The sequence below is a fragment of the Bombus affinis genome, chromosome 14 (assembly GCF_024516045.1).
Source record: "Bombus affinis isolate iyBomAffi1 chromosome 14, iyBomAffi1.2, whole genome shotgun sequence".
NCBI lineage: Eukaryota > Metazoa > Arthropoda > Insecta > Hymenoptera > Apidae > Bombus > Bombus affinis.
Genome location: NC_066357.1, coordinates 2,781,530 through 2,803,214, shown reverse-complemented (window position 1 = coordinate 2,803,214; position 21,685 = coordinate 2,781,530). Strand labels below are relative to the sequence as shown.

At 37.6% G+C, this 21,685-nt stretch overlaps 3 protein-coding genes and 1 long non-coding RNA gene across 7 annotated transcripts in view; 2 read left to right on the top strand and 2 right to left on the bottom strand.

Moving 5' to 3' along the window:
• Window positions 1-40: 40 nt before the first annotated feature.
• Window positions 41-4,897, top strand: LOC126924314 (coiled-coil domain-containing protein 142). Of its 2 annotated transcripts, XM_050738655.1 has the most exons (13): window positions 41-592; window positions 1,263-1,480; window positions 1,543-1,675; window positions 1,904-2,052; window positions 2,147-2,334; window positions 2,701-2,892; window positions 2,976-3,115; window positions 3,297-3,581; window positions 3,693-3,809; window positions 3,887-4,040; window positions 4,097-4,214; window positions 4,332-4,519; window positions 4,604-4,897. In XM_050738655.1, the coding sequence occupies exons 1-13, from the start codon at window positions 422-424 to the stop codon at window positions 4,738-4,740; spliced, it is 2,190 nt and encodes a 729-aa protein (XP_050594612.1). In that variant the 5' UTR covers window positions 41-421; the 3' UTR covers window positions 4,741-4,897. The 2 variants fall into 2 exon arrangements, with proteins under 2 accessions (XP_050594612.1, XP_050594613.1); XM_050738656.1 differs by lacking the exon at window positions 4,332-4,519.
• Window positions 4,898-5,272: 375 nt separating this feature from the next.
• LOC126924236 (uncharacterized) lies at window positions 5,273-15,430 on the top strand. Of its 3 annotated transcripts, none has more exons than XM_050738495.1 (5): window positions 5,273-5,693; window positions 6,871-7,270; window positions 10,269-11,277; window positions 11,680-12,772; window positions 13,113-15,430. In XM_050738495.1, exons 2-5 carry the CDS (start codon window positions 7,128-7,130, stop codon window positions 15,203-15,205), a joined length of 4,338 nt encoding a protein of 1,445 aa, XP_050594452.1. In that variant the 5' UTR covers window positions 5,273-5,693; window positions 6,871-7,127; the 3' UTR covers window positions 15,206-15,430. The 3 variants fall into 3 exon arrangements, with proteins under 3 accessions (XP_050594452.1, XP_050594451.1, XP_050594454.1); XM_050738494.1 differs by having other exon boundaries at window positions 6,863-7,270; XM_050738497.1 differs by lacking the exons at window positions 5,273-5,693; window positions 6,871-7,270 and adding an exon at window positions 8,358-8,864.
• On the bottom strand, window positions 8,822-10,269 carry LOC126924259 (uncharacterized). The gene is made up of 3 exons (XR_007713469.1): window positions 9,537-10,269; window positions 9,039-9,463; window positions 8,822-8,944 (listed from the first exon to the last, which is right to left on the bottom strand). It is a non-coding gene; the product is annotated as an uncharacterized LOC126924259 (long non-coding RNA).
• LOC126924253 (dynein axonemal heavy chain 2) overlaps window positions 15,428-21,685 on the bottom strand; it is a 40,299-nt gene continuing 34,041 nt past the window's right edge. Inside the window, exons 52-63 of the mRNA XM_050738540.1 lie at window positions 21,503-21,653; window positions 20,835-20,984; window positions 20,534-20,666; window positions 19,726-20,070; window positions 19,301-19,573; window positions 18,738-19,082; window positions 18,279-18,416; window positions 17,940-18,216; window positions 16,938-17,345; window positions 16,170-16,688; window positions 15,720-15,870; window positions 15,428-15,582 (exon numbers count right to left, since the gene is read on the bottom strand). Coding sequence (XP_050594497.1) covers window positions 15,428-15,582; window positions 15,720-15,870; window positions 16,170-16,688; window positions 16,938-17,345; window positions 17,940-18,216; window positions 18,279-18,416; window positions 18,738-19,082; window positions 19,301-19,573; window positions 19,726-20,070; window positions 20,534-20,666; window positions 20,835-20,984; window positions 21,503-21,653 — 3,045 coding nt within the window. The remainder of the gene's footprint in view (window positions 15,583-15,719; window positions 15,871-16,169; window positions 16,689-16,937; window positions 17,346-17,939; window positions 18,217-18,278; window positions 18,417-18,737; window positions 19,083-19,300; window positions 19,574-19,725; window positions 20,071-20,533; window positions 20,667-20,834; window positions 20,985-21,502; window positions 21,654-21,685) is intronic.

The window sequence follows — 21,685 nt, the reverse complement described above, 5'->3', positions numbered from 1 at the left end:
TACAACTACTTTGCCATGCGATAAAATTTTCTAGTTCAGCTTCTATCCTTTAACATTTCAACATTCTTTGTCTAAGTATTTTTTATTATTTTTCTATCTGAAATATCTGTGAATAATCTCATAGTTCGCAAGACAGTTTTGTGATTCGGTGGAATCGAAAGATTACCAGGAAAATTCAATCAGCTTCTTAAGGAATCATTTATAATGAATTTTTAATCATCATCGTCTAAAAGACGTTCGATTTGGAATTATTACATTTGGCTACGATTTAAAAAATAATGTGTTTGTATTCCAAAGGAGTCAAAACGGCTATAGTACATAGTACATGTATGATGAGCGATAAAAATGATATGGTTTTTTGAATTATCGATTGAAAGAGGAGTTGATATATATAAATTTTCGCTAGTGAAAGCTTAGCCACATGGATACCAATTACAGAGCAAATATCGGCAAGTGGTTGCCACTTCCAGGCGACGTTCTTGAGAGATGGTTTGTCAACTCGTCCATGGTTACAGAGAGCATAGACAATCTTGTTAAATCCATAGCCTTAATTATCCAGGACATCACAGATTCACAGATTTGTGAACTCGAGGTGCGAAACATGAGTTCTTATATGTTTTTCCATGGTAAAGTATTGGTAGTAGTTTAATTTCTCATTATGAACCGTTCGATTAATGAAATTAGTCTGCTTAATGCAATGTGCGCTTTGGTGTCGTGAATGAAAGATATTTCCACGGAAGCTGTTCGAATTAAATAAAGTGTTCTCTGCTTTTTTTGTTCTGTATCCAAAAAGGAAGAATTGAAATTTTTTCTATATTTATTTTCATACCGTTGAGAAAATTTCTATTACTTTATAGCATCAATATTTTTGGTATAGATGAAGTTTCATAAAGATGGTTTCGTAGGATCTTTAAAATTTTTCGTAAATAAAGAATAATTTAGGTAAAAAGGTACTTCTATTCCTTCACGAATAGACTGCAAATGTTCATGCATTTATGGAAAATTTAAAGGTTCAAAAACGCACAGAATGCATATAATATGTAAAAATATATATAATATCCAATTTATGTTATAACATCTAGTAGATGAACCGAATTTTAGATTCGATTTGGATTCTCTATTTAGGTTTTATTTCTTTAGTCAATCAAAATTAATTTATGAAATTGCGTAAAGATCCGCAATATATTCACAAATAATTATGATGACTGTCGAATTATCTTTGTATTGAATTGAACGAATTTTTATTTGTATTTTACATACAGGCATATAAGAGAGTTGCAAACGATCTAGAAGAGATAACGAAAGGGTACAAATCAATCAGTACGACGAGCCTTAGTACACATCCGATTTACAAGTATAAGATGCGTCATTTCTTAATGATATTAAAACGAAAATTGAACGTACTCGTAAGGTTCACTCGCAATTTGATAAATGAAATCGTCGATTGTAAGAGTGACGAGCTGCTTAGGATTATTTTTAGGTAAATACCGTAGGGCCGTACGTTGAATTTTCATTCGATTAATAAAAACCTATTGGTTCTAGGTTGGTGAACATTTATAACGATATATTAGACATGGATATCGACGTTTCTGGTCCTTTAACAAACGTATTCTGTAATGATTGTCCTTATATACTGGAACCAATGAAGAAGATATCCGTTACTCGAATATTGCAGGTGAAAGTTTTTCTTAAAATTGTATTACATCACTACGAAAATTTCGTTCGTTCAATCTTTTTTTCTGAAATCTATAGTGTTTCAAATTTCCAACGAACGAAATCGTGAATTTCCTGGCACAAATTCGACAAAACGAATAGAATGATATTAGAAGTTAAGTCGATAGATTGTTCGATTGGTTTTCTAGATCAAAGTTCGAACAATAAATGATCCACGACTTGATTCCAGGTGCTGGCCAAAAATAGGGCGGAAGAATCTTGTCACGAACTCATTGACTGCCTTTTAGCAAATTACAAGCCCCGCGAGAAAACCGATCCCATTACGACAATATCTGGCGACGCCGACGTTTCCGAAAATTCGAGTATCGAGATTTATCGGTCAGGGCAGCCAGTATTAAATTATTATAAAAGACTATTTTATTTTTATATGATTTTATTTTTGTCGCGTATTTCACGAAAAATTGTTTCGCAGAGCACTTACGAGACACTTAACGCCGCCGATCGAAAGTTCCACGTCGAGAACGGAGTTGGAGGTATCAAATATTGAGAGCATTCAGACATTAGTCAATACTCAAAATGAACAGGTACTAAGGCTGTTAAACGTCGTGCAAGATGTTTCACCGAAATTATTTGGCACTGATGCGTTAAAAACTAGTAAAGGTAAACAAGAAAATCTTTTTCATTGTTTAACTCTTGCTTGTCGCAGGTGTGGCCATTTTTATCACGTGTATCGAATGAATTAGAACTTTATTTTACAGCAACAAAGCTTGGGTTTAAACAAAAAGAATTTTTACCTTTACGTGATAATGAAATTCACTTAAAAAATAAAATTGTTTATATAGTTTAATAGAATAGTATCAGAGAAATATAGTTTAGAAAGTAATTAATGACGAATATTTCGTCGAATTCTCCCTGACTGTATGTGTCAGAATTAATCGGACCTAGCCTCCTGTGCTTGCGGATTAAATTTCATTTTTAATTACTAATCCGTCTTGAAACATTATAAAATATTCACGGTCGTGAAAGGCGAGACAAGATTGAGAAGCAGTGCGATAAAGAAGGTGAAGAATTATTATCAAGAAGTTGCGTGGGGCGCTCTATCAGGTATTCTGGATCACATAGTTCTCTGGTGGTCTTCGGAGGCTCTGGCTACTCGTCATAATCATGGAGCACAGCAGCTTAAAGACTGGCTTAGTCAATTCATCCAGAAGAATCATGGTATAAAAGAAATATCAATATGAAACACACACTTAAAAGTTTCACGTAAAACAAACAATTATGTATATTTATTAAAATTTTAGTACCACAGTCGGTAAGACCAGCATTACAGAATCTTTGTGATGCACTTGGTTACCACGCCACGATTACAGAATGGGATCAGTTCTTTAGACTGGCTTATACATCAGCTTTTAAATGTCAGTCGAAAGCTTCCTTCACGGAGGTAAGTTCCCTTTTTATTAAAAAAAATACTCAAGTAAAGAATAAAATAATATTAATAAATTGCGTTTATACATAGTGTTTAAGTTTAGCGATCGGGTACTCTACAAATTAAAATGCTACATACCATGCCTTCCTAATCCCAACACATAGAATGATTCAAAAGGGTTTGTGCGAATTTCCAGGTGTCTGACACGGGCCAAATGTTCGTAGAATTGTTCCAACTGCTCGTTAGGTTGAGCAACGAATGCGAGGCAGGCGGTGAATGGGTGATAGGAGCACCATTGATAGAGCTACCACTATCGGAACAGATCGTCATTCTCCATCGATTAGATCATTCGGTACATACAGCGAGACTATGGATTGTACAGGAGGCGAAAATCATAGCTCATACGTGGGAACTGGACGTGTTCTTTCTTTTGGTAAAAGGTGACATAGTGAACTGTCTCGAAGAACTTTCATATTTAAAGGTAAAGCTTAGGCTCATTAAACAACTAGTTATTTTGTAATATTTTTCTTTAATGTATAATTTTCTTCATCGAAAGTTTTTACACTGTGTTAAATTATTTTCTGTGTTTCAGCTGGCTGATCATACGAGTACATTGTCAACGGATTCTGTGAGTGTTCAGGTATATGTTTGCGCGAAAATGAGAGCGAAAATCGTGTCTGAAGTAAATGTCAACATAGATTTACTCCAGGTAAGCGATGATTTGTAAGTGTTTGGCAGCTCTGCTGAGGTTTCTGCTTTTATATACTTCCTGTTGTTTTTCCACAGAAGTGTTCCGGAAAGTGTGTAGAAATTCTGGCAAAAATCTGCCGCGTGGTCAGCCTAGCGAATCTGCACATGTGTTTTCCACGTTCAAGTTACTGGAGGAAAGGGAGCGACGTTGCTCCAGTGACTGCTAGTCTTTACGTGGAGTCTTATTTCGGTAAGCAAATCCCTCTTACATGTACGCTTGATTCTCTAAAGCTGTCTATTCCGCAGAGAAAGTATTGCTTCCGGTGTTGGAAGTTATTGAAGACCCCGAGACGTCGAATATGATTTTGAAAATTATGTGCGAGGCATGGCTGGATTACATCTATCTGCACCGTGTTAAATTTAGGTAAATCGTCAGCTGGTCCTGATCTTTATTTCCGGTAAAAAAAAGTGACAAGAAGAAGCGAAATAGAAACACGATACGATATAAATTAGATTTTACATTTTTAAAAATATCTTTTAGCGAATATGGTGCGTTACAATTGCTTACGGACTTCGCGTACGTATCGAAGTGGGTGACAAATTGCCCGATTATTTCTCAGAATGTACGAGATCATCTTTTGAAAAACGAAGTGCTGCGACGATGTGAAGGAGTGGGTCGATTGCTCCTTCGACATCCTGGCGAGGCTATTTCTATGCGTAAAAGACTCAGTACGAAATAGAATTATCATAAAATTAGGGCGACTTGAATTCGAAGTGGTAAGAAAAGATCTTTTACTCTATCTAATGTTTCAGCCAGAAGAACAAACGAGCGTGGATCGCCCGAATCCCCGGGATTGGAACGCATGCCAGCGGAAATGTACGTCCCCAACCAAGAACAATGGCTGGAGCTTCGCGCCTCGAAAAGATACAACTTTTGTTGCACCGAATGACCAAAACATTTCAACGAATTTATTATATGAAAATAATCATAAGATTTTAATATTTAGACTCAGGTTACTCGTTTCCAAAACAACTATACTATAATAATATAATAACTAATCAACTAAATCAACTTGCTATAATCTTTATTAAATCGATTTAAAGATAGATGTCTTATCAGCTTATTCTAGTCGTTGTGTTTGTCTTCGTTATTTTTTCGCGCTTGCTTTTTCATTTTTCATTTAAACTTGAATAGGAATATCGAGTATCTGGATGCAACTGCAATGTTACGGATGAATTACGTAACGCATATAGGCTAATTCCGCGCGCGTATTGTTCCAACAAAACCGGAAGATCCCCGGTGTGAATTCAAGCGAGTTATGCGTCTGCGAAGCCCCTCAAGGGGAAGGAAACCTTTCGGCAAACCTTCGCGCGTCACGTATTACGTTACGCATCTTCATACGTTACGAAATAAAAAGGGACAATACGTTGTATAAGATTTAATTAGCTGGACGTCGATCATTGACCGCCTGCTGGAAATTAGTCGAGTCTTTGCTTTGGAATCTAACGCAACGCCTTTTTTAGGCCTACCGTGATGAAACGGTCTAGATTATCGTTGGTTCGTTGATTTTCGTATTTGATCGACGGAAGGACTCGGTTAATTACACCCTGTCACGTTTACGACGCGTCGAAGATTGTAATTAGCGGTGGATGCACGACGATCGATGCGCCAGTTCAGCCGCTTTCATAATTACTGCCTAGTTATGCGGAGAGGAGGTGGATAATCAACAGGGAGCCCGTTGCTCGGGTTGATCGTCGATTCGACACGTGACAGCAGGCCATCGGATTTCCCACGATTATCACTGATAAATCGATTTTTCCTCACCTATTGCGGAAATACTCGTGTTCATCGCGTTGCTTCGCTAATAATCGTTTCTGGAAATGTATCAGTGCTCGTGAAAACGTGAGTATAGATAGCTTTGACGATATAAGTGGTTTTGAAATTGGTCGTGTATTTCTTTAATGTCTTTCTAAGTTACATTTTTAATTATTATAATGTAGATTATAGCTATTTTAAGATTCAAAGGTGTCGATGATCTTTTTCGAAACGAAGTTTCGCTTCTCGACTTCGACCCATAGACATCGCAGGATAAAAATGCGACGAGGCGACTTGTATTTCATTCTAGTCCGTCGATCCTCGATTCTTATATAACACGAATTGGTCAACTTGCGTAGCTAGTGCACTGTATGTATAATGTATAGTGCGCTAAGCATAGAACGCTCGCGGGATAACAGATATCTCGATATCTGGCCTGTGGCCTGTCAAGGCGTTCGAATTTGCTTGACTCACTGTGACGAGTAAATATGAGGATTTGCGGATGATAAGAATAATCCCGATTTAATTGCTTTTATTTTCGACCGTTGCCCTCGCTGGTATTGCGTTAATAGCCTATTTAGAAACTTTTATGCGTTCGTTTCCTTCTTTCGACATTATTCACGCGTTTACGATCCTAATTTGTAGGAATTCGAATTTTTCCGGTTCTTGGTGCGCGAGTAAGTTTAGGAGTGAGCTTTTGTGAGTTTCGAATATTCTAGAATTTGATTGATTGCATAAGGATGATTTCGTATAGTAGTGGATTTTGAAACGTTCAGGTGCTTGGAAATTTATATGATACTTCATCACTATATCGAGACCAGTATCGTTCGTATCACGTTTCACCATCGAGTTAGAGCCTATTTACTGCTATTCCACTTTTCATCCGTCAGTAGTTTTTGCAATTTTTTGGGCAAGAGTAAGCATCGATCCTGTCATGTGATTCTTGTAAATACAACTATAGAAATGGTAGTTAAGTTTGTTTCCCTTGCTGAATATCATCATAAATATTCTATTTTCGGTATATTTTACATATTTTTACATATTATATATTTTCCATATATTTTTCCATCTCTAAATTTCTCGAATCTTGATGTTGATACAAGATGGATCTTATTATAATCTCTGAATTCGATGATAATATATTAATAAATATCACAATCTTCCATTTTCATGATTAAAGAATTAAAGGTAAAGGTAATAATATTTTTCAACGTTTTCAAACAATGAGAAATAGTATTAATAACTTTCTGACGAAGGGATGCAGCGTAGAGAACGACAGGAAGCATCTTGCTGTGCGTTGATAGAAAGAGGATGCCCAAGAGAATTCCAGGAAGTTCCGATTTGCGTCGATTCCTCCGCGGTAAACCGAGTCGACTCGAACCGAACGGAGTCGAGCTGCGAAACTCGCCAGTTGTCCACGCCAGTTCACTTTTGTTCGCCATTGTGATCATCAACACACTACGAGTATTTTCCTCGAGATTTCTTTTTGTCGTTCGCCAGTGAGATATTGTCGTTTGGATCATGTACGCGGATAGAGGAGTTAATGAAAGAACGTCGCTCACGAGACCTCTGGATTCACCGGACTATGTGGAATTCGCGAGCCTGCTGAGGACCCGGAAGACTCGAATTAGACAGTTTCAGTGCTGCATCTGCGCCGCTTTAATGTAAGTCTTCCTATATTCTCCAGAATACAAGACCTCGCTTGTCTTATATTTCTTTATCTTTTTTTTCTTAAAAAGATGTGGGAAGATGTTGGAAATATTGAGAGATCGAAAGAAGTATGAGAAGGAATTCTCTGTTTTTTAATATTTTCTTATTTCTTTATCCTTTTCTTTAAAGAGATAGGAATGGTTGTTGAAAATATCTAAAAATTGAAGTACGGGGACAAGTTCTCTCTAGTCAAGGTATTTCTTAATATTCCCATATTTCTTTATTTCTTTCTTTAAAAAGATAAAGAAACCTATTAAAATTATAGAAAGGTTGGAGTATGAGTGTAAATTATCTTTATTCTTTTTATCCTTTATTCCTTTATTCCTTTGTTAGTGTGACTTAATTTTTATCATTTTCTTGGAAAGGAAACATGAACACTCCTTTATTTGTGTGATCTATTCTTATTCTTCGTATTTCTTTATTCATGTAATTTCAATAAAAATCGTTATAAACAATTTTTTATTTGTCAGATATTTATCTTTTTATATTGGATTGGATTGAAATAGTTTACCAGTAGGGATGGTAAGCGTATTATTGCCTGTCGCTGGAATGTTCGATGCTTTACACGTATTATAAGATGCGATTTGCAACTGGACGATGCCAATCCAGCGTTCGAAAGCATTAAGAATTTACGTCTGTAATTAAGCGTGTTTATATAATTACAAGAGAAAGCTACCTTGAACGCGTGATACGATGCAACCAGTCGTTTAAACAAATAACATGCGGATGAGGCATACATAATCAATCACAATCAAATAAACAATAAAAAAACCTTCTACTTAAAAATATTCGTACAATTAATTAGAATTGCACAATTAAACCAATATTATTAATGAAACTGTACAAATCATGATTAAAAAATTACCAGTAATAATACATTTTCTTCTATAATAGCAACAAATTTAGAAATCAAATAAAACTTTACAAACAAATTCTACAAATTACCAATTAACTGATTACCTTTTTCGACGTAAAACTTTAAAATTATAAAAAGGAGCACTATAATTTACAACCAGTAGTTAGCCAATTTACTAATAGTATTAACTGGCAAATTATTGCGCAAGAGAATTCTATTCGATAATAAAACGAAGAGAACAACAATCAGGAATTCACCAATTTTTTATGATACCGCACGATACCGAGATAATTGAATTTTCCAAGTTAACCCTTTTGTCCGGGACGGTTGAGACGACTTCTGAGCGCATTTTCGATTCGGAATCCACATAAAGGAACGCTGTACGAGTTCACTAGTACACCGACCATTACCATCGTCACTTCGTGTAGGGAAAAAAACCATTGTGCATCGAGTCCCCACCGTAAGGGGATACTTACGTAAAATCATCGCTCACCTCGAACTACCGGCTGACCGGCCGATCGTTTCAGTTCGGTCTTGGAACGCGTGCAATCAGGAATGCTTTCCTCGGAGAAAACCTCGTTGACCGGCGACAAGCCAGCCAGGGTATACTACGTGCATGACGCGTTGCCATTTTATTCCCATCACAGGAGGCAACGGCTGCGGCTACGATGTTTCATGTACACGATCGCGGTGTGAGTCACATTTCCATCGTCTTTGCTTCTATCCTGTTGTCCTTGTTTGTGTTCTCGCGCTGCAGTTTGAATCTCGCGCACTTTGTAATTTTTATCAAATGAGTAGAAATAAAAAATAATATTTAGAATCATATAGAAAATAATATAGTTCGGTTTGGTTTAATGTAGTCTCACCTTTTATCTTTTGATCGAGATTCAAATTTTGATTATTCGTCGATTATATGTACGGTATTTTTGTCGTAGGAGAACGACGTCGTCCTGTTTCGTGCGATATTAATTTGACACCTTTCATCTTGCATTTCTGTTATGTTTTTCGATTTCGGTCCATTTGACTATTCGTAGATTGTTAGTACTTTCGACGAATAACATTTGTAAAATGATTAGCTGCAGTCTATGTACCTGATTCGATTCTAACTTTTTAAAGAGTTTTCAGACTATATCGCAGTAAAGTGGATCCGTGCAACAACGAAACCGCGGTTTCTATGCTGCGGTTTCGTCTGGGTGTAACTCGAACACGTGAGACGGGTTTACGACAGGTTCATCATGGGGCAATTCTCTCTTGATCATTAGAAATCACCCACTTTGTTTCATTTTACAAGCTTTCAAATTTCAATATATTCACTTAAATACCCTCAGACAATAAGACAGTGGATTATACGTACAGAAACTTACGTTGTTTGGAGATTTTTCGTGACACCAATGAGCATTAAGAACAACAGCTTGTCCTTATCTCATTTGCAGAGTAAAACACCTTGCAATTCGTTTACGAGGTACAAACAGTCTTGCATGGAACTCGGCGTCTTGCGCATAGGCTGATTAGTGTTACGTGATGCTGGCCTTGATTACTTGCGTGATTGTACGGTGACAATACGGTTGGCCAGTTACAACTTTTCAAACAGCTTCTTCTAAGATATATTATTCCATCCTGGTGGTATTTAAATTGATGCTTTTTCGATAAATTCACTTTTACGATTCGTCTGATTTATGTATTGAACGCCATTCTTAAAACGAAAGTTTGTTTTGATAGTTTTTTGTTATTATACAATTTATCGAAAAATAACTATCTTAATTGTCGAGGAATTATCGAAGGATGACTATCTTAATTTCTATGCACTTTTGACAAATTAAACATTTTGTAGGCAAAGTGACGAAATTTTATCCTTTTTCTTTGAGGCGAATTTTTATTTTTATTGAAAAAAGTTAAAGGCAATTGGTTCAACGAATGACTGTATAATTCAATAAAGTCATTGATATCACAGAAGCTTTTTATATGTTTTAGAAGCTCTACAACGGTACAAAATTTACCTTTGAATGTAAACAATCCAGTTTGCCTATGAAGGATAAAAAAATATATCTAATTATTAAAATATAGCTCTTTAAGTTCTTGTTGTACTTTTATTTCAGAGCGATCTTCACTATGGCCCTCATAGTGACAGTAAGCTACTCCGTGAGCCACGATATGGTAGACGTCGGTCCAAACTTCACCACCTCTTCCTCCAAGTCTACCATGAATCTCACAGGCACTTTAAAATTGGGCCTTGCTCCTGGATCTGGGTCTTACACCCTCTTCAGCAATCCTTCCATCGTCCCACCTTCTAATTCTATCTTTGTGTCTGATAAAAACACAAAAGATACCACTACGCCAAAATTAACAGACGATGAGATAAAGATAGGGCTGGAAGCAGGTCGCCAAGCAATAAATGAGCGACTTTTTGCAGACGCCACTGCGTTAATGTCTCCACTATCCTCACCATCGCCTGAAATGAGGCATCGTTACGCAGTAAGCACTTGCACGAGCGTTGGAACACTGGCTTTAGCGGCTGTAGCAGAACTTGCAGCGACTAAAAGAATCGAAAGTTCAAGGACAATCGTTGGAGCATCCTCTGCTATTGGAAGCTTCTTCAACGCAGGCTGGCAGTTTCTGGATATTTGCAAGCAACTCACCACCCCAGAATGTCCATCTAGTAAATATAGAACCTTCGATGGAAGTTGCAACAGACCAATGCAATGGGGAGCCACCATGACACCATTCAGAAGAGTTCTAGCGCCTAACTATGCCGATGGTGTCGAAGCTCCTCGTAGAGCAGCTACAGGGGCCGAGTTACCCTCAGCAAGGGAAGTTAGTTTGAAGGTTCACAAGCCTTCACCAAGTAGCAATCCTCATTTCACAGTGATGTTAGCTGTTTATGGACAATTTTTGGATCATGATATCACCGCTACTGCGATTAGTCAGGGTATCAATGGTACTTCTATCTCTTGTTGTCCACCATCTGTTGGTCATCCTGAGTGTTTTCCTGTTCCTGTATCTTCTGGAGATCCTGTTTTCGATGTAGCTGGGAGAACGTGTATGGATTTCGTCAGATCTGCACCCGCACCCCAGTGCAAACTGGGCCCCAGGCAACAGTTGAATCAGGTGTGTACTTCCGTTGTTTCAAAATTTAATGCTTATCCGCATAAATCGACATTTTAATGCTATGAACATTAATTCTTGACGTATAATGAGATTCCATTCGAAGGACGGTGTCGGTCGTGATATAGGGCGACGAGAAATTGCTATCGGGATGGATGAAAAATTCCCTTGGAACAATGCGCGATCGGCGCGTTGCGTTGTTAATTAACTCGATTATCATCGCATCGATGAGGCGAGTTTCGATCGTAATGACGTATTCGTTATCTCCGTAATAATGATATCGCACAATAGTGATCTAGACAATGGGAACAAAATTATACTGTTAAATATACTTGTTCGTTTCTCTTTGATTCCAAAAAGTCAAATCTTTCATATTTCAAAGTGAATATATATTATTGTGCACAGGCGACTGCGTTTATTGATGGCTCAGCGATCTACGGATCCGATCAGGATACAGCTCGTAAGTTGCGAGAATTTTCTGGCGGTCGATTGAGGATGCAGTTGACTCCGGACAATCGAACTCTCTTACCACCTAGCATGAATCCTAACGATGGCTGTAATCGTGAAACTGAGAAGTTGAGGGGCAGGTACTGCTTTGCAGCAGGCGACGCCAGGGCAAACGAAAACCTGCACTTGACGACGATGCATCTGCTTTGGGCGCGACAGCACAATAGAATCACCGAGCAGTTGACTAAGATCAACCCTTCTTGGAATGACGAAACGCTATACGAAGAGTCTCGACGTATAGTGGGTGCTCAACTGCAACATATTACCTATCAGGAATTCATACCTATCATCTTAGGAGAGCAGGAAACGAATCTACGTGATTTGAAGCCTCTCAAGTCCGGCTATAGACAGTGGACCGTAAATGACTCTAATACTGACCCAAGTATAGCTAATAGTTTTGCAGCAGCTGCCTTTAGATTTGCTCATACTTTATTACCTGGCTTAATGAAAATGACTGACGAGCAAGAAGGAACCTCTTCTTATGTAGAACTGCACAGAATGTTGTTCAATCCGTATAGTTTGTACGCAGAGGGTGGAGTGAAGAGATCAGTCACCTCAGCTACGAGAAATATGATTCAGATGACATCTACTCATGTCACTTCTCAATTGACCAATCACTTGTTCGAAGATCCTATTGCTAATGTTACTGTTCCCTGTGGCTTGGATTTGGTATCGTTGAATATTCAGCGTGGGAGGGATCATGGGCTTCCTGGTTACACTAAATGGAGGGAATATTGTGGATTGGGGACATTAAAAAGTTTCTCTGATTTGGAAGGACACCTGGATCCGCAGGCCCTTCAGGAGATTTCCTCGTTGTATGAGTCGATTTATGATATTGATTTATATACTGGAGCTTTGGCTGAATTACCTAGGACTGGTGGTATCGTTGGTCCCACTTTTACGTGTCTGATCGCTGATCAATTTGTTAGGTTGCAGAAAGGGGATAGGTTTTGGTATGAAATTCCTGGACAACCGCATTCGTTCACAGAAGGTAAGATAATTGTTGAGTATACCTAAAATTTATATTCTGAGTACTAAGATGTCTGAGGAAGTTCTTAATCTTTTTAGAATTGAATTATTTTTAAAAAGAAGAGATTTTTTTTTATCAATTACTAATTGATCAGAAGAGTTATTGAATAAAAAACAATGTACCTTAAGCTTGACTGGAATTTATAACTGAATTTTTTGTTATTTTCCATTTTTCAATAAAACTTTCCCAAACTCTTAGACAAGATTAGATAAGATTGTCACATCCAATTTCACAATGTATAATAAATTTATGTTGTATTGCAATATTTATTTATGCGTTTCCATTCTTCTTCCTTTTTCAGACCAGCTTACAGAATTACGTAAAACCTCATTGGCGAGGTTGATCTGTGACTGTTCCGACGGTGTAATACAAACTCAGGTGGAAGTGATGCGAGCAATAAGTGCAGAGAACCCCATGATGTCATGTGAAGACATCCCAGGGCCATCCTTCGAACCATGGAGAGAATACGACTCAACATCCCCCAAATTACAAGTTCCTTTCATGCCAGTCAATTGGACGCTATTAAAGAACAATATTAACGACACAATCAGAGATGTTGTGACCTATATCAACAATTCTAGGACTATGATGGACACTGACTGGTTAGCCTTCAAGAATTACATAAACGATACATTCTCTGATCTTCAAAACCAACTATCTAGTTTGCATCCCCTGGAGATAGATGATCCTACGTCCATGGAAAAATTATCAATGGATTCTGATAGTTTTATTTTAAGAGTACCACGATCACCAAATATGTATCAAGATTGGATCAGATTTAAAAATAACCTGTTAATGTCATTGAATGATTCCATGCAGATGATGAGTGGCGGACCAGCTGCAGTGACCAAATGGATAGCTTTTAAACAGAATATTATCGATCAATTTGCTGATTTAAAGAACCGGATCTCGTCTCTGAAGGCAGATATTACTCCGAAATTAGAGACGAAGAAGAAAGAGCAAGAACAAGCTTTGATGAATAAGAATAAATTAATAGGGACTTCGAGTACCAAAAATGTTATGATTCCAGCAATTTTTGATTGGAAAAACTTTAAGGATAATATTATATCCTCTTTAGATGATAGTATTATGAATATAGGCGACGATATGCTCCCCCCTGGTGATCCAGCTTGGGCTACTCTAGGAGATGATATTAAAGACCGACTTTCTGCTTTTAGGGACAAGATCAATAGACGGAGATCTACTACAGTTCCTGCTGAATTAGCCATGGGGAAATCAGATACTAATGATGATTGGATGAATTATAAATCTGATATAATTAAGATTGTAAACTATGTTGAAAATAAGGTTAAAAAAGAAATGCCACCACCAGCTGATCCAGCATGGGCTACGTATAGGGATGAGATTATGAAAAGTTTCTCTGCTTTTAAGAGCACTCCAGCACCTATAGAACTCGCAACATTATCCACCATAAATAAAATTTCTCAACGTGAATATCTAGGAACTTCTTCAGCAGCTAAATTTAGTAATATGGAATTATCTAATTTGACTGATGATTGGTTACAATTCAGAGCTCAAGTCAACGATTCCTTAATTCAAGTGATTCAGGACATTCAGAGCAAGGAACCAACAGAGATTGATCCTATTGCTTGGGCTGTTTTCAAAGATTCCATTAAGTCTGATTTCGCAAAGTTAAAAGATGAAATTGGAAGTATGAAGGCTGAATGGATTACAGAAATAAGCAAATTACAACCAAATAAAAGTTCTTCGAATCAAGTTAAGTTTAACAAACCTGAAGACTCGTCTAAGTCTGATTATATTAAATTTATTAAACCAGTCATTCCTCCTGATGAATGGGTCGACTTTAAGAAACAAATTAACGATACTGTGATGACTATTCTTAATACTGCGAATACAACAGATAGATTCAACTTTGATGATCTCCATGAAATGTTCAATGAATCTTTCGCCGATCTGAAGAACGAAATATCAGCTCTGAGGAGTTTGGTCAAGGATACTTATAATAGCAAAACTGCAGCTGATTGGATTAGCTTCCAAACGAAGTTGAATTTTACAGTCAAGGACCTAGTGGATAGTTTAAAGAAAGAAGCTCAGCTAAAAACAGGGAATGTGACGAGGATTTTGCTCGAAGCTAAAGACAAGTTATCTGATCTTGAACCACCAGTGAATTCAGGCCTGACTCCGCCCACAAAATGGCTTCAATACGCTTTGCGAATAAATAAAACAATTTCAGATGCTTTAGAAGGTATCGACAGCCAGAAACACGCAGCACTGATGATTAATGCCGCTAAACCAGAATCATCATCATCATTGGATAATCCTAAAAAACTTACGAATTGGTTGATTGTTCCTTGTCTTGCGAGTTCGCTCCATGTGTTCACTGTAGTATCAAGGTTTCAAATTCGCATGTAAAGAAATTACAACTTTTTTTTTATTATGCTTGTTGTATATATTCTATTATTTATGGAAATGAACTTTTATTACACACTAACAAAGAGATAAGTATAGGAGGAAGGAAACAAAAGGAAAGTGAGAGTGTCATTGGAACTGACGTACCTTTTCAATGATCGCGCTTGAAACATTAATCCTAATTAATTAACAACAACAACAATGATAATAATAATTAATATGAATCTACGTGGCGAGACTTAATAACAGGGCAGTGCCTCTTTTTACCCAGAAGTCCGATCCCCCTGGACCTGCGTTTAAATCGACCGCTACTACGAACGATGGTCTTCCTTGATCCCCGCTTCTTTGGGGGTAATAATAACAGGGACACGTGTAGAGTCCTGTGCAGAGAAATTGAAAGCAAGTATGTAATTACTTGAATTAATTAGAAAATGGTAATTTCAAACGAGAATTCTTTTTGTCAATGTGGCGAACAATTTTTTTCGAACAATTTTTATATCGTCGTTGTCGTTGTTACCTCTGGTTCTCTTTTTAAGCTCTTCCGCGGGTCGGAAGTGAATCACCGGCATGTTGCAAACAAGTTGCATAGGGGACGGTTCGACGAGGACACTGTTCCTCTTGTCCCAGCCAGCGCCTTCCAGAAAGATAGAGCGTATGTACACGCCGTCCTGTAATGGAATGTACACACGGTTAGAAGCATGCACACACGCCGCCACTTTCCTAGCAATATCACTACGATGAATTTTTTATCCTATCTATTTTTCCACGGTAGGTTTCCTCCTTCATCGAAGGAACGCTCAAACGGCGACGGAAATTCAGAATAATTAGATTGATATCCCGCATGTTTGATGCATTTTGCTTATGTTCTTTTTGATTTTTGAAACTTCTTTTCAAAGTTTAGTTTCTTTTCAAAGAAGTCGATTGAAGTTAGGACGGATATAACAAGATGTATTTAATATGAAATTACCATTGGTGGTTCGATTATGGCCGACTCGTCTATGGTAAAAACATTGAATTCCCAGGACAGGGAATCGATAGAGACGTTCCAGAGCCTGGCGGATGTCTGCAATACAGCGGTAAGGAAGCCGGTTGGGAACGTGAATGCGGCCAGCCAGAACAGCAGCGGCGGATGAGTAGTTCGAGCCCATTCATTGAAGTGTTCCACCCTGCTGACTAAATCCCTTGTCCAAGCACCCAACAGTTTCAACGACGGATACGTTGTCAGCCAAATCGAAGGGACTCGACCTTCGTGTACACAGGTAAAGATTTCCTCAAGGTTTGATGACATCAACACCAAACCTTGGATTGCGAGTTGAAGATCTTTCAAGCTACTGCGAGTTTTTTGTAGCAGAACGTTGTAACGTTGTATTTCTTGAAGCAACACCACATCCAGTGGTGATTTCTTTGGACCTATTAATTTCTGAGCTGTTTCGTAATCGATGTCGTTTGGTATTCTCGATAGTATGTCCATGGTTAAATGAGTAACCTTAAGAAGTGAGAAGTTGATGTTGATTTTTATGTCTGTTAAATTTTTTATAGCAGAACAAAATTTGAGTTATTGCTCGATCTAGTTTGTAGACCTCCAGTAACAATTAGTGGCAGAGCTGCTGTGTTTTATTTTATTTTATTTCTAGCAGTAAAAATCTAGCGAATTTAATAAAAGAAATGTTATGTGAATTGTTTGTTCCTAGAGAGTTTAGATAATTGAAATTTTCTATTGTCAGTTTTTACAAACCTTTTCCTCCTTAGTAGTTTCTTCTTTGGCAACTGCTTGGACCTGAAGTCCCATCAGAGTCTCGAACATATTTCTGGTTTCCATGATTAAACAGGTGATGTCTGCGTTCGGGTGTTGACCGAACGCTTCCGGTTTGTCGATGGTCGGTAGGACCGTGATGAAATCGTGATAGGATGCCAACGAACCATCCCTCGGTATGTAATAGGTTGGTAGCGATGATAAACGATAATAGGGCACAGTCAGGGCCTCCTCGGTGAAATATTGTTGAATGTACGTCATTAGCAAACGACGGTCCCAGTCGTCGGTCACGTGTCCACCGTAACAAACACCTGCTATGAGATACTTCAATGATTCCCATGGTGTCACTGGGTATTCGTCAAGATACACTTGCAAGAGATTTTCCGATACCTATGATTAAATCGAAAAATCAATCGTACAGCTACTATTTTCCACCTTATAATTTTTCTCATATTATATCTTGTTTCTATATATCTTTATAATTGAATTTAAAAAATATTCGAATAAAATTATTTTATTGTTTTGATGTTTAGTTGTAGGAAATAGAATCAGATCGATATTTTGGTCGTTCTTAATTGCAGATCACACGCGTCTCTAGATTGAATTTTCATTTCATTATCATGATCTGGTTAAGTAGTTTTAACGATCAAGTCTATATTTGTATATTATTGAACAAAGTACTTATACAATGGACTTAAAATCAAAGTGATGTAAGACAAGATTTTGAGAATTTCACAAGTATCAAGTTATTTTATAAAAACTGGCAGTGGACCGATTTACGCTACTATAATTTTTGGCTCTTCATACTGGATTAACTCTTATATAACGGCGATTTAATAAATAAAATTGTCAAGTAATTTCAAAAACAGAAACGTCTGTAACTAAGAAATCGAACAAATGAGAAAAATCAGTTTTTAGTAACATTGTTAATAGAACATTTCAATCTTGTCGATGGTCCAATCGCGAACCAGTCGGTGAAATTACCACGAAGTCGGAGTCGTTGAAGCTGTAGATGACATTCCAGCCCAATTGCTGGAACTTTTTACGCTCGAGGAGAATCGCGTGGAAGAATACCAGGCCGAACAGAAGCTTCTTGTATTTGGACTTTGCTTGGCACAATTCGAACTGGGTCTCGGTTATTAAGCTGTAAAGTCGTTTCATGTTTGCCTTTAAACCTTTCGGTGGTTCCGTGGTCATCTTTATACCCGCCTGCAGGATCGATATAGGGAATTGGGGACTTGGGCTCGAGCTAAGCCACAATCTGCAATCGATTCGAGACCCTTTCATTATCAACTCAGGCGACACTTGCGATCAAACGCGAACCTGAATTGCGGGTGTATTATGGTTTTACTGGCCCCTAAAGTCTCCACAATCTTGTCCAATTTCGGCATCCAGCTTAGCGATAAGTGGCAATTCGCTAGGAACACCCAAGCCCCTTCTTTTGCACCTACTTCTATCATTCTGCAAGTAGATTTTTGTGAAATTTTTTATTATTAAATAATACTATTATTAAATTTAATATTAGGATTGATATTGTTACTAAGTTTAAAGTATAAAACTTGTATCAAAGAAGACAAAGTGGAAATTATATAAGAAATGAGTCTTCTTCTATATATTCATGTTTTATAGAATTCTATTTCTTATAAATGTGAGTTAAATCCCTATTATTCCTGAAATATAGTATCGTTCGATTAATTCGGATTTTTTTTCAAGTACATTAATCTACAGAATGACACATTCTTTAAAAGTCTAAAATTCTACTTTCTTTTGTATAAAACCGACCTAGTGGCAATGGGCGCCTGTCCCTGACCCAGAGACAGAGTCATAAAGTGGTTAGTCATTTCCTGACTGTCGACTAGTTGCATCAGGGTGCTCGTAGGATCCACACCGGGCGAGAGGACGAATATAAGCGGAGTCTGTGCTACGGAATCGTCGAGCACTGCCTTCAGGTCGAGTACCGGTGGCTCGACGAACCTTTGACCAAGATTCAGCACGATGAAGTTCGCGATACAGAAGGAAATTCTGTCAGGACGGCAGCTACGTATTACTAGCATCTTTTGAAACACGTTGCAATTCGTTTCCCACTCTGCTACTAGGGGTGTGTTTTCTGGTTCCGTGTTAACGTACCTAAATATTATTTGATTTTTATTTTGTAAAAATAGTAAATTTTTAAATAATGACTTTTAGACGATTTACCAATCATGTGGTTTCGTATTAATATACCTAAATATTATTCAATTTATAAAATTATTATAACATTTTATGATATTAAATAAAATTATAATTAATATTTCACAAAAATAATAAATCGGACTGTTTGATGTAACAATTTACAGGAAACGTACCAATTATGCCAATCTCGTGGGAACTGTTCAAACGAAGAAACAATTCCATGAAATCCAGCTAGCTTATCGAGTTCTGTGATATTATCCCAAGTTTCATCGGGCAACCAGCCAATCGGCTTATCCGGCTGATTTTCCCTATCCAGAACAATTCCACCACGAAGTAAGAACGCATACTCGTTAGGAATCACCTTATCTTGTGCGTCTAAGATCTTCATACACATGTTAAAGGAAAAGAGTAACTTGTGTTGTTCGAACAGACCTCGACACGTATTCCTGATTCAACGAGAGTTGTTTTTGAGTGGTAATAGCACAACATAAAATCAATATTTTTATACATGAATTTATTTCATCGTTTTGATTTTTACGATCGAACCTATAAACGTTGCTCAGATATTTCGTGACATTCTGTATAGGGCTATACGTACTTGTACAATGCGTAAGTATGATATTCGTTTAGATTCTCGATTCTTTCAGGGAGCTTTACACTTTTCGCGCTCTTGTCAATCGACAGCATAAACAAGGTAATATATGCGTCCAAGGCGAATTGGTACATCGGATCAATAAAACTCATGTCGTTCAAGACGAAGAAGAGAATCGCGGCACGATGTGCACAGGACCTGTATTCTTCTCTGGCGAGGTCTATCTCCTTCTCTGTTTGTTCAGAGACTACCAACGATTCCTCGATAGAGGTCGAGGTCGCCTTTGACGATTGCAGCGTGCTCAGTAAATCCAGGTCGTCCAGTAGAGTATCTCCGGCCACGTTCAGTAGACTGTATGAAATCACGGTACACATAAACACCATATGCTTCCTTAATTCTTTGGAAGTTGTGAAATCTTTTTATGTCCTTAGATAGATATATCGTAAAAATTGCTGACAAAGAACAGCTGTCGTATGAAGACCACAAAGACGGTCGTAATATCCTGTTACACTGTTAATTCTGATCATTGTGGTTAGATCTATCCGTAATTCTGTAATTGAAACATATCTTGTTAAAAGCAAGCAAGTGTTTGGTAGTGCTTCTCAATGGTATCATGTGTTCATTCGCAAAGATCGATGCTGCGATATAAAGATATAAATTTAAAAACATTTTTTCAAGTATACCGTGATCTTTGACCCAACTGTTAGTTCCGCAACTTCCACAGGGTTAATTCTCGTGTTACGTGCGCTTTATTTCCATCGTATTATTATCATGTTACAGAGGAAGGGATCAAAAGAAGCAAAGGATATCTTACTGGAGTATTTTGTCCTCGAGTTCTTTGAGAGTTCGTTTATTGGACGAGATCGTGAAGACCAGATTGTCCTTCTGTTCTTCGAGCTGCGGCTTCTCTTTTCTGACCACGATTCCCAAGAGCTGGTCTTCCAGTCCTGCGCACAGGATAATAAGGTTCTAGACTTTGTCTCCTCTGGCTACCTCTTCCTCTACCGCCCTCTCGATCTAGTTCGCCTCCCGTTCATCCTTCTCTCTGTGTCCATCCCTTTCGCTCTCTATTATCTACCCTCTTCTAACTGACGCACGATAAGACAATTAGTTACCCTGTTCCTTAATGGCGAAGTTGCATAACGTCGTTTTAGTGGATATCTCCGGGGCGTAATGGGGGTTCGCGAGTTTCGTCGTGATGAAGAGCCGGAACTTGTCGTGGTAGCTGATCATCTTTTCGTTGAACTTGATCATCATCTGGTTCTCTGCACAATCGGAGAACACGTACTGTAGATGGACGCGATATAGCGTTGGAAGGTAAAGTTTATACATTTCGAGTGCCAAAATATGCAATTGGAGAAGTCTTTAGAGGGATAAGGACTTTCAATTCGGAACTGTCTCTTCCTGTTGCACTCAAAAGTATACCTATTAATTTTTGACGATACAGTAATTTTCATTAATACGGAAGCTGTTATTAATTTATTAAAAAAAAGTAGTAGGGAATTAATATCATATATACGGATTTAATAAAAGGTTATAAACAGAATATTTATAATATATAATATTTATAATATTTATAATATTTATAATATTTGTAAATTATCATTATAGAATTTAAATCTTCTCTATAAGACGAAAACGATTCTGAATACAGCCATTATACACAGAGCGCAGCGTTTTTATTGAATTTATGTTTAACTGCACTGACTGAAAATGAGTCTTTGATGCTTCTTCCATTTGAATTGCTATTGAATTCCAATAATTTCATGATACTTTTACATACCTATTTTCATTACTGCTCGTTCAAGGATCGGGTTCAATACCGGATCGATCGTTTCACCGATATTTTCTAGTAGAACTGGTTTACCATATTGGATAGCGTATTCTAATACTCTGACGAAGTCTGGTTGGCCGAAATCGATCACTTTTAGAGACTACGGCCGCGAGAAGATCGAAGAGATTTCGC

What these genes read in the sequence shown, in the direction of transcription:
- LOC126924236 (XM_050738495.1), top strand. Translation starts at nt 7,128, where the DNA reads ATGTACGCGGATAGAGGAGTTAATGAAAGAACGTCGCTCACGAGACCT. An exon ending in CCAGGCAACAGTTGAATCAG is followed by an intron (nt 11,278 to 11,679) that starts GTGTGTACTTCC and finishes TATTGTGCACAG; the next exon opens with GCGACTGCGTTTATTGATGG. An exon ending in ACCGCATTCGTTCACAGAAG is followed by an intron (nt 12,773 to 13,112) that starts GTAAGATAATTG and finishes TTCCTTTTTCAG; the next exon opens with ACCAGCTTACAGAATTACGT.
- LOC126924314 (XM_050738655.1), top strand. Translation starts at nt 422, where the DNA reads ATGGATACCAATTACAGAGCAAATATCGGCAAGTGGTTGCCACTTCCA. An exon ending in CCGTTACTCGAATATTGCAG is followed by an intron (nt 1,676 to 1,903) that starts GTGAAAGTTTTT and finishes ACTTGATTCCAG; the next exon opens with GTGCTGGCCAAAAATAGGGC. An exon ending in TTACGTGGAGTCTTATTTCG is followed by an intron (nt 4,041 to 4,096) that starts GTAAGCAAATCC and finishes TCTATTCCGCAG; the next exon opens with AGAAAGTATTGCTTCCGGTG.